At 35.6% G+C, this 11,543-nt stretch overlaps 3 protein-coding genes across 3 annotated transcripts; 1 reads left to right on the top strand and 2 right to left on the bottom strand.

Annotated features, from left to right (window-relative positions):
* Positions 1-906: 906 nt before the first annotated feature.
* On the bottom strand, positions 907-2,020 carry LOC143608473 (protein COFACTOR ASSEMBLY OF COMPLEX C SUBUNIT B CCB1, chloroplastic-like). The gene is made up of 4 exons (XM_077083501.1): positions 1,700-2,020; positions 1,495-1,634; positions 1,276-1,428; positions 907-1,188 (listed from the first exon to the last, which is right to left on the bottom strand). Exons 1-4 carry the CDS (start codon positions 1,991-1,993, stop codon positions 1,002-1,004), a joined length of 774 nt encoding a protein of 257 aa, XP_076939616.1. The 5' UTR covers positions 1,994-2,020; the 3' UTR covers positions 907-1,001.
* Positions 2,021-2,913: 893 nt separating this feature from the next.
* LOC143608489 (uncharacterized) lies at positions 2,914-4,859 on the top strand. The gene is made up of 11 exons (XM_077083511.1): positions 2,914-3,031; positions 3,189-3,283; positions 3,355-3,573; positions 3,651-3,722; positions 3,790-3,902; positions 3,966-4,055; positions 4,175-4,243; positions 4,319-4,406; positions 4,477-4,548; positions 4,627-4,716; positions 4,806-4,859. The coding sequence occupies exons 1-11, from the start codon at positions 2,914-2,916 to the stop codon at positions 4,857-4,859; spliced, it is 1,080 nt and encodes a 359-aa protein (XP_076939626.1).
* Positions 4,860-6,180: 1,321 nt separating this feature from the next.
* LOC143608485 (acetyl-coenzyme A synthetase, chloroplastic/glyoxysomal-like) lies at positions 6,181-10,509 on the bottom strand. The gene is made up of 17 exons (XM_077083509.1): positions 10,259-10,509; positions 9,889-10,194; positions 9,699-9,821; positions 9,453-9,621; positions 9,254-9,336; positions 9,053-9,154; positions 8,874-8,962; positions 8,438-8,528; positions 7,879-7,992; positions 7,722-7,798; positions 7,551-7,629; positions 7,413-7,481; positions 7,168-7,343; positions 7,031-7,087; positions 6,750-6,840; positions 6,577-6,675; positions 6,181-6,497 (listed from the first exon to the last, which is right to left on the bottom strand). Exons 1-17 carry the CDS (start codon positions 10,454-10,456, stop codon positions 6,312-6,314), a joined length of 2,109 nt encoding a protein of 702 aa, XP_076939624.1. The 5' UTR covers positions 10,457-10,509; the 3' UTR covers positions 6,181-6,311.
* Between the last annotated feature and the right edge of the window lie 1,034 nt (positions 10,510-11,543).

The raw sequence follows: 11,543 nt of genomic DNA, 5'->3' as shown, positions 1-11,543 counted from the left end.
AGATATTCCCTTCATTCCATTCCATCTATTTTATTCATTGCAGGATTTGCTTCAAACTCAATATCACCAAAGTTTGAGGACAAATTAGTTCCACCAACAGAAGCTGCCATCAAAAACCCTACTTCAAAGATAGTATAATCGTAGCGCTATTCGCCCAAACCAAACGTGCTTTTGCATATTTTCTCTTGACAGGTGCCCGCCCCCTTATACTTTGGAGGTCCCGACTTACACCTTCTTGGATGAGAACAAGTTGCTTGCCTCATTTGAAATGATGTTGATGATACTTTAGATAACGCTATGCAAAATCTTGTTTGGATTTATGTTTTCAACTCTTTGTGGTGATTCAATGGCGATAGAATATGAGTTTGGATGTTTTATGTAGTATCTAGGTTTTAACTTCTGACACCTTACTTATCAAAATGATTATTCGTATTGCCTAAGCTCGAGTTGGGTTCTATTTCCCAAAACTTGAACTTAGCTTGTGAGCAATTGTACAAGCTTGGATTCTGCATATCTCAAGCTTTATTTTAAAGCTTGAGATTGGCTTGTAACGTTTGTAAGCTTGCACTTGACTTGTGCTTGGATGAAATGTAAAGTACTAATGAATATATAGTAAGACTTTTTAGGCTTGTGAGCATAGCAAACTTAGACTCTGTATTATTTATGAAGCAAACTTCAACATAGTACTAAACATGTTTAAGCTTGCTTTGATTAAACTTTCACTAAGCGGATATCAAGAAAACGAAAAATGAACCAAACAACAGTATTCATAATGGTTGAAACTTTCAGATCAGCCAATGATGGTCCAGGGCATGCCCTAGTAAGTGAACATTTAGAGACCAATGTTGATCAAGATGGATACACATTCTAAGAGCATATTACCCAAAAGCCATTGTGTCATGCATGTAAAGTATAAAGAGGCAAATTTGTATTGTCCTATTAACTATTAAGCCACTTTTTTAGTGTAGTAATACAAAAATCAAAAGGAATTGATTGATATATTATCTCTCGAAGATGCCTTTGATGTAAACCATGCCTTTCTCACTCAGCTTGAGCTCCTTTCTCATCTGGTCAACCTGCTGGTCGTCTCCTTGAACGGTTATCTCAGACAGCGTCCCGTCTTCAGCCACCGTCATCCTCACCTTAATCTGCTCTTTTCTTGACGCCCGCTTCCAGTAATACGCCCCTCTGTTGCAGACATAACTATTATTTAGAACTGGCACATGAATATTGATTAATTGAAGGAAGGAAGGAAAGAAAGAAAGAGTTAGTTACGCGAGTGGGCTGAAAAGTGTGAGGGCAAACCAATTGTTACCGACGTCAGGGAGGGTGATGGTAAGCACGAGGGCTACACTAGCCAAGCTGATACACGTGCAGAAGGTGAGGAGTGCCGCTTGGCCTCTGCTTGGAACCATCTGGCCTTCGAATCTGTTGCAACAAACTATTATAAAGTAACTAATTGCATACATTGAATCAAATATATATGATGGTTACGTGATAGTCTCTCCTCTATCGAGGACGGAGAAGTTGTTACGCGTGAAGAATGAGAGGATTTCTCCGGCCACCTGGTTAGGTGTCTTATTATTATTATTATTTCCTTCAATTGCATCTTCCACAAAGGTCTTCTTAACAACCTGAAGAGCCAGACATTATATCTGATGAGAAATTGAGTATAGAATAGAATAGAATCGAATAGAACCTTGGATTTGACAGAGCGCTTGATGAGAGACCAGAGTCCGGGTACGGAGATGACGAACAAACCGAGGGAGGTGTAGTAGCTGGCGGTGGAATAGCCAACGGCGGCGGTATCTGCGAGTACAAACACAGGACTATGAACAGCAGCACAAGTAGTTAAGTGAAGCAGAGATGCGGAGATAATTGGCTTCCGTTTCCATGGTTGTTGACGATTGAGAGAAGAAGATATAGATATTGAAGGGTGGAGTTTGGGATTGAGATTGAGTGGCGGGAGAAGCAACAGCTTCGCTACACCCATCACTTCCTCTTTCTGATTGCTTCTTAGATCACCTCACCTTCCCTTCCCTTCCCTTTTATCCTTACTTCTTTTTCTTTTCTATTTTTATATTCCTACATTTTTCTTCTCTTAATTGTCCAAAGAAAAATTAAAATAAATAAGGTCTTTTTTTATTTTTTAAACCACTTCTCTTCATCTCTTATGAAAGAAACTAATTAACAAACATGTACTCCATTACCCTAGGGTGAACAAACCTCAACCAAATTAGCATATAATCGAGATTAATTGACGATTATGGTTAATGTTAATTAATTAACAAACTGACAGTTATGGTTAAGGGTGTTCCATAATCGGACACCAAAGCAAATTGAAAAGAAATAAGATATGATATATATATCTCAAGATGTGCGTTTATATGTGTTAATGTCGTAACGAAAAACCATGAGAATATGTATATATTAACGTTCATTAAATTCCCGCTTGATGTCACCGATTCCTTTTACATAAAAAATTAGTTTAAATTTTGGTTCAAACTTGACTTGGCTAATTTTACATCGGTCGAATCGTATTGTTCTTCCAATCAAAAGCCTTAAAACATCAGTTTGAAACTAGGGAAAAACTTAACGACGTTAAGTGTTTTTTTAACGGAGGTTTACCGAGACAAAAATAGTTTAAAGTTGGGACCGCTGGTAGTGATTTTTGAAGTTTTGATTACTATGTGTCAATACACAAAAGTTAGGATTATTTATTTCCAATTTACCCCCCCCCCCCCCTTTTTTTTCCTACCTTAAAATCTTAAATTACGTTAAAAATATATAAATACATGCATGTAAAACTGGTTACATTTATGATTTCATTTAGCTGTCCATTAATTAAAGCCCATCTACGTTTCATTTGATCTGTTGTTTTATTGTTGGATAGATGAATTGAATTGAATTGGAATGGCGATGGCAAGTCTCACCAAATACCAAGAAAACAAAGAAGTGATCCGATTGGAACGAGAATCAGTCATTCCAGTTTTGAAGCCAAGGCTCATCATGGCTTTGGCTAACCTCATTGGTTAGTAATCCCATTTCATTTCATTAATTTACGTGTATATGTATGTATGCATGTCTTTCTTGTATCAAATCTTGAATGATATGATCACCAATCACCCCTCTTTATGTTATTCAATTTCATGTTTCTACATCACTTTTTTATTGCAAGTGATTTGCAGAACAAACTGCTGACAGGGCAGACTTCTTGAAGCTCTGCAAACGAGTCGAGTACATGATTCGAGCGTGGTATTTTCTTCAGTTTGAAGACCTTATGGTAATTCTTCATTTTCTCTTCTTTCTCTCGCCAACATGCACTTATCTGCTGGTGTCGTTACTTACTTTCAGCAACTATACGCGCTGTTTGATCCCGTCTATGGGGCTCAGAAGCTGGCGCAGCAGAATTTATCCTCACAGGAGATCGATAATCTTGAACAGAACTTCCTCACCTATTTGTTTAAGGTCCTAGAAAAGAGCAATTTTAAGATTACTACTAATGAGGAGATTGAGGTGGCACAATCAGGCCAATATCTTCTCAATCTTCCTATCTCGGTCGATGAATCAAAGGTATGCCCTTCAATCTGGTCGTTTGTATTTATTTAATTGTGTTTATTAACATTAACCTAGCTTTGTTTTTATTGTAGCTTGATAAAAACTTATTAAAGAGGTACTTTAAAGAGCATCCACAAGATAACCTTCCTGACTTTGCAGATAAGGTAGCTTTGCAACATTGGAGTGTTGTAATATATAAATAAGTAACGAATACGTCTTTTTTGTTTGCAGTATATAATCTTTAAACGTGGCATTGGAATTGATCGTACAACTGATTACTTTATCATGGAGAAGGTAGACATGATCATTGCACGCATATGGGCATGGATCATGAGAATAACTCGGTAAGTTTGTTTTCTTACAGTTTAACCTCAAAGATAATTATAAGACCTGCTATTGTGTTGCAGGCTAGAGAAGTTTTTTCCTAAGAAAATTAGTGCTGCTGTAACGCCTAAGAAGGATGATGAAATTACTGATGAAGAATTTCAGGATGACTTGTATGTTGAGCGAATCCGGATTGAAAAAATGGACTTGAGGTTGTAAATTATATCTTTATTTTTGGTTGTTGCTAGCTAGACATGTCATTAGCTAATATATACATACATGATTCTACCAGTTTACAGAATTTGGCTAGTAAGATTACCATCCAAGAGCCTACATTTGACAGGATAATTGTTGTTTACAGGTACCATTCATTTGATGGTAAGTAAATACACATGATATTTACTATTTAATTTAATATGATGAATGATTCATACAGGCTAGCAGGCAGCAAGGCAAACAAGGAAAGAGGAATCTATGTGAAGCATTTAAAAAAAAACCCAATGGCAGATATGGAAATAGTTTTGGTAAGTTTGCTTGCTCTCTTTGATTTGACTTTTTTTTTCAAGTTTGACTAGTGACGTATTCGCTTAACAGCCCGAGAAGAAAAATCCCAGTTTGACCCCTATGGATTGGGTGAAATTTCTTGCAACTGCCATCTTCGGTCTGGTCAGTCAGTTGTTCATTTACATCATTATTTTCTCTCTTTTTTATTCTTAATTTTTGAAATATTTACATTTTCTGCAGGCAGCTGCTACGGGCTCAATTGAGACCCCTAAAGCTGACTTTTGGGTGATCATTGCAGTTGCCTCTACAGTAGTTGGTTACTGTGCCAAAGTATACTTTACGTGAGTCGTCGTCTTTTAGATATGCATATATATATATACCGTATTTTCATTTTTGTTACCAAAAATCTGGGAATGCAGGTTCCAGGCAAATATGGACACATATCAGAACTTGATCACCCAATTTATGTATAACAAACAACTGGATAGTGGAAGAGGCACTCTTCTTCATTTGTGTGATGATGTCATTCAACAAGAAGTAAGATTTAAATTTTGGATTATGCAATTATTAATTAGGCTAACTTAATCATATTCAGGTTAAGGAGGTGATCATTTGTTTCTTTATACTAATGGAACAGGGGAAAACAACTTTAAAGGTAGTTATTATGTATTTATCAAACCATATGTACAAATTTAACACTTAGTTAATTATTTATATTTATGCATTATAGGAACTAGACCAAAAATGTGAGGATTTAATAAAGGACGAGTTTGGTGAGAAATGCAACTTTGATGTGGATGATGCAGTCAGTAAATTAGAAAAACTGGGTATTATATCGAAGGTCAGATTAAAAAAACCCAAAATTTCACTTTCTTGGATCAGATGAAGTGGGAACCGCTTTTAGGTGAACTATGAGAACCGCATAAACACTTGTACCTATTGCTATAACTATGACACATACGACAATTATGTAACCACCTTTCTCTCCCCCATTATATCTTAAAAACACCAATGTACAAGTGCCTATCTGGTTCTCTACTTAAAACTGGTTTTGTAAAAAAAAAAACGTGACTTAATATAAGATTTTGAGTTTTCTTAATTTAGGATCAAATTGGAAGGTATTACTGTGCTGGTCTTAAACGTGCAAATGAGATCATTGGCACCACCACGGAAGAGCTGGTACTTAAGGCAAGGCAGGAGGAAAGCAGTGCTTAAATGTGTTGCCATGTGGGCATCTAGCTGACAGCCACATTACACTTTTCTGAGCTTAAGTTTCAGTCAAATTAGACTTTGAATATATACAGTTAACTATACTTGTGGTATTAATAACAGCTTATACAGTTTTACTAATGTATCATGTGAATCATATTTATACAACTCCTTTAAAATGCAGTATTCTATACTATACTGAAAATGACAATCACAATGCCTCATTTTAGTTATTAAAAAATCCTTTTCCTTTCATTAGCCACTTAACCAGCAGTCACCATTGCAAATCTTTCAAGAGTATGGTGACATTTTTTAATCTGGCTTAGCATCTGGGCCTGGGTTAATAAAGGGTTGGCTCCTAATCCGGCCAACATTCTACATACTCTAACATCACATATATATACCAATGAGGATAGTCATATCGGAGGGTGATCCTGAGGCTTCGGCCTCGGATCAAGATCACCTTCTAATGGTCTTTTTTATATGATGTAGCTTAGATCAAGGCTCAAAAATACTACCCGGAAACAAGAGATGATATAAAATTTCACAATGAATTCAATTACTAAAGAAGGAAGAAAAACAAAGAAAACAAAGATATGGTTCCCTCTTTAAAAAGGGTCATGTTAGTATAGTAGAAACCACTATAGTCCATGAAAAATTTATACAATCCGTTCACCACTTATTTCCTGAGAAAAGACGTAAATAAAACCTGATGTTTAGGAATCAGCAAGAGCGATAAGCTGATCAACGACACTTGGATCTGCAAGCGTGCTTATATCCCCAAGTTCATCTAGCTGTCTAGAGGCTATTTTCCTCAGAATTCTCCTCATTATCTTTCCACTTCTTGTCTTTGGAAGACTGGGCGCCCAATGAATTTTGTCAGGTGCTGCAAATGCTCCAATCTGATACACAAATTAACTTATTATAGGCATCTAAAAGAAGAGGTTGAAATTTTGTAAGGAAAAACGAATAAAAACTTACTTGGTTTCGAACAACAAGCACAAGGCTTTTGCGAAGATCTTCACTGTATGGAACACCCTCCACCAGAGTAACAAATGCATATATTCCCTGCCCTTTCACCTAACAACACAAACACATATCACAAATAATGATTGTAAATAACACTCAAACCAAGATAAAAAAGAAGAAGCTACCTCATGTTCAACACCAACAACAGCTGCTTCAGCACATTGGGGGTGTGAAACTAGAGCTGACTCAACTTCTGCAGTACCAATACGGTGTCCACTGTTCACATATTACACATTATGAATTTCGGCAGTAAAAGGTAAATTTGCAATGGGATGTAAAGTAAGAGCTTGGTTCCAATTGCTAAATTAGACACGTCTGAGTTGGCAATTTGACTAGTCTTAGGCCTTGGTTTACCTTCTTCAGTCTAATTTTTTTAGGTTCTAACAGTAAACCTTGTTGAACATACCTGACATTAATTACATCATCAACTCTCCCTGTGAGCCAATGATATCCATCCTTGTCCCTGGAACAATTCAACATTCGACATAAATTAATTTTCATTGAGCATATAAAATTTTAAGATATCCTCAACACGTTATTTACCTACTGCAACCGTCACCACTAAAATAATAGCCTGGGAACACCTTGAAATAAGTTGTTTCATATCTATCATGATCGCCATAGAGCGTCCTAAATGCCCCGGGCCATGAGCCTTTAATACATAAATAGCCACTACACTCTCCATCAATTTCATTTCCCTTTTCATCCACTATCACAGGCTGCATTTATATTTTTTTTATGAAGAAAGTCGATAACGATTGGTGAACAGATGCAACTCAGTAAATTACCTGAACCCCAAAAAATGGGAAAGTCGCAGAACCAGGTTTTTGTGGCCACGCGCCAGGTAAGGGAGTAATCTGGAGGCAACAGGTGGCATTAGATCATAAAATAAACAAAAGTTAAAATAATGATTAACTAGTGTGTACCATGAAACCTCCAGTCTCTGTTTGCCACCAGGTATCTGATATGGGACACCTTGAATCTCCAACTACATTGAAAAACCATCTGTAAAGTCAATAAAAGAATTTTCATGAGATACAACATATAATAATAATTCATCGTCCTCTTGAAAAATAAAGGGTGAACAAATGAAGAACCTCCATGCACTTGGGTTAATTGGCTCGCCTACACTACCAAGGACCCGTAAAGATTTACGGGAATGACGAGTAACATACTGCATTGAGTAAAAAATATATTATTAAAAGAAGGCATTTCAAATACAACAAATATAAGAAAGATAAGACGGTTGCTTGCCTCATCTCCATCACGCATAAGAGACCGCACCAGAGTAGGAGCAGTGTAGAATAATGTAACCTTGTACTTGTCAACAATTTCCCAGCAGCGTCCAGAATCTGGATAATTAGGAACCTGCGGGTACCATTTAGAAAAATGCTGTCACATCAATTTTTGTATTAAATCACAGGCATGAACATATGCCCCAAAAATAGCACAAAAGATCTCAACTTCTTAATAGATGATAAATAATTTTACTTTTTAACCTTCACAGCTAAATTATAATGACAGAAAAACGAAATGTCCTTGATAAAAAGGATTGTAAGATGATAGAAATCATTTTATTAGATTACTAGATTAGAAACCCACGCATTACAAGGGTTGAATAAATAAAATATTAACGAGAACAAAGTTTCTCTAATTTTGCAAGTTGTAAAGTTATATATTGCAAGAGGGCCGGGAAAATGTAGGTTACTTATTGTGACACATGGCAGTGGATAGTTATTTATTAGGTATAGATAGGTAACCTTGAACGCATAACCTTTAGTTATCTGAAAAATATAAATACAAATTGTTTTACCCCTTCATAAAGTACAACTGTTGCTCCATTAAGTAGAGGTCCATAAGTTACATAACTGTGTCCAGTAATCCAACCACAGTCAGCCGTACACCTATATATCCAGAAAAAACAAACTATATAAACACACCCTGAAACAACAAAACTTATCAGTTAAATGTTTACTGTTCAAAAATTATAAATTTGTTACGTCATTCTCTTCGAGTTATGATTAACTTGTTAACATAAAAAGTAAACTCTGAGACAAGGGAACTAAAGGAAGAACAATAGATGATTTATGTTTAGTAATTTGAATAAAAATTAATAAGAAATCTAGGATCTGATATGATTACTGGATGTTGAAATATATCAATCAAACTATGTAACTTGAAAAACATGTTTATCTGCCATATTTTCCCAAAAATTAGAATAAAGTAAGTCTCTAGAAATGAAGATTTACCAGTATATATCAGAATCTTTGTAGTCGAATGCATATTTGAATGTTGTTGCAGTGTAAATCATGTATCCTCCTGTAGTATGCAGAACACCCTATCAAATGCATCAACATAGTTCGTTAGAAAACCTAACCACTAATTTAAAAAAACAAACATTTTTATAGATTTTATGTTACTTAAATACCTTAGGCTTTCCGGTGCTTCCACTGGTATAAAGTAGAAAAAGTGGATCCTCTGCATCAACCCACTCCACATCACATGTAGTAGAGTATTTAGGAACAACATCCTGAAAAATTGCAACCCTTTAGGCATTTACTAAAAGTCTAAAAATTTAATGCACATGATCATATGATAACTAATAATATGAAGGGATAAAACCACATACCTGCCACCAAACATCTCTTCCCGTTTGCCATTTAGTAGATTCCCTCGTCATAACCGACTCGTTTTGATAAGTCAAGCATAAATCTATTTGTGACATGAGAGAAAGTAAATGGTAAATATACGTATTCAGAAAACATCAGCTACAAAAATGATATATTTGATAAGCCACGCATGTGATGAGAATATGAACAAGTTCCCACCTACAGATACTCCATTTTGAGATGATTCTAAAAGAGCAGCATCAACAATGCCTTTGAGATCTATTACTTTTTTCCCTCTCATAACTGCATTAGAAGTTACCACAATCTTTGGTTTGCAGTCCATAACTCTTTGGTGAAGCGACTCTGCAGAGTAACCAGCAAAAACAACCTGAAAATCAAACACGAATCAGTGTTAGTAATATCTTCTAGATATTCATGTTAATAGTAGGTGTTTTTGAGCAGTACCGAGTGAAGTGCACCGATGCGAGCACATGCGAGCATTGTGATAGGCAGTTCCATGATCATGGGTAAGTAGATAATGACGGTATCGCCCTTCTGAACGCCATTGTCTTTGAAGAAATTTGCAAGCTGTGAGAGGAAAGGATCAAAATGCAAGAAGGAAATGGCAAAGTAAAAAAAGGAGGAGATGTAAAACCTGGCAGACTCTGTGAAGAAGTTGTGAATAAGTCAACGAGGCATCGGTACCAGGGTCGTTTCCTTCCCAGTAGAGGGCGACTTTGTCCGCGTGGCCGGAATTGATATTTGCATCCAAGCAGTTATAGCAGATGTTGGTGATGCCGCCCTTGAACCACTGGATGGTGACGGTGCCTTTTGTGACGTCAAGGTTTTCAGAGTAGACCTGGTGTTGAGGCCATTTGGTTTTCCAATAGAAATGAGAAGCGGCGATCTCAGACCAAAAGGCAGCGGGATCTTCAACTGACCGTTTGTACATCTCCAAGTACTACAATCATAACTTATTATTATTATTATAAAAAAATAATAAGAATGAAAGAGGTAGTACATACCTTGTGAGGAGATGGGATTAGAGCCTGGCTAGAGAACTCTTGGCTGGGAAAGATGAGATCGTTCTCCTCAGAAGCAAGAGACTCGCCGAGTATAACAGCCTTGAGCTCGGGTATCCTGCCAGCACCAGAGGGCAGGATCCGCATTGATTCAACATGACGGAGGTGGTTGCTTGTCGTCAGATTTTTCCTACTACCCATCTCAACTTCAGTTGACCACCAAATGAAACAAACAGAGGAGGAGTTGACGACGGCAGGGAAGGAGGGAGTTTTGCCAAATTAATATTAATTGATGATCTCAATATTATTTTTATTATTATTAGCTGGTGATTTCAATACTCTTTTCAATAATTTACCATTGTAGATTTTGCCTTGTTTCTTGACTTTCTTCCATCTATATCTATTTTATTTTTTTCTTTAACCACGAGATCAATAAACAAACTATTTATTATTATTATTAGATTAGTTAAAAAGTAATCAAAACCAATTTACTTAAATTATACGTATATAACTTTACCTTTTTGGCTTTTTTTAGTTTGACATGTTCATGTTTAACCCTTTCAGTTTTAAAAAAAAAACAAAACAAAACTTTGACATGTCATAACATTAAGGTTTATGTATACTTTGTTTTTGTATAAAATTTGTTAAACAAGTCAAACCCTTTCAGTGCTAGTCTCATTCAATTTTTTCTGTTAAATGTCGTTGTCATATCAAAAGATTCATTTTAGGACTGAAAATGCTAAATATGCCAAAGCACATGGACCAAAAATGTAACTTACTTTTGAAGTCAAAATGTCAAATATCTCCCGTAAGTTACTATATTAATTTAATATATTAGGTTTTGTTATACGAAGAAACTAGTTTTAGAGCATGTGTAACACAGAGGATTATCCAAATTATAAAATTACAAATAAAGCAAATAATCAAATAACTTATATAAAAAATACATTACATCTATGCTTGTATCTATACTATGTTTACATGAATATTTTTATTTATATCACAAAATGATTTTCTTAAATGAACTTAACAAAAAAAAAATGCACGTGTAAAAATGTACCATAGAGCGTTCCTTTTATTGGAACTTTTATTGTCAGTATCATATATGTTTAATTGAAAGAATTCAGGAAAAAGACTTGTCATATAATAGTAGTTCTGATCACCCGGCCTAAATACCGAAGGAGCATTATCTTTATTGATATATTTATCAATTTACAACCCATAGAAGAAAATGAGAACATTAAATTATAATGACGAATGTTCTTCAAGAACTTTGTTTTTCCTGAGC

This window comes from Bidens hawaiensis, unplaced genomic scaffold, assembly GCF_021521415.1.
Source record: "Bidens hawaiensis isolate Kalapana, Puna unplaced genomic scaffold, B.hawaiensis_p1.1 tig00419376_1, whole genome shotgun sequence".
Lineage (NCBI taxonomy): Eukaryota > Viridiplantae > Streptophyta > Magnoliopsida > Asterales > Asteraceae > Bidens > Bidens hawaiensis.
Note: the sequence above shows the minus strand (reverse complement) of the source record. Positions and strands in the feature narration are given on the sequence as shown.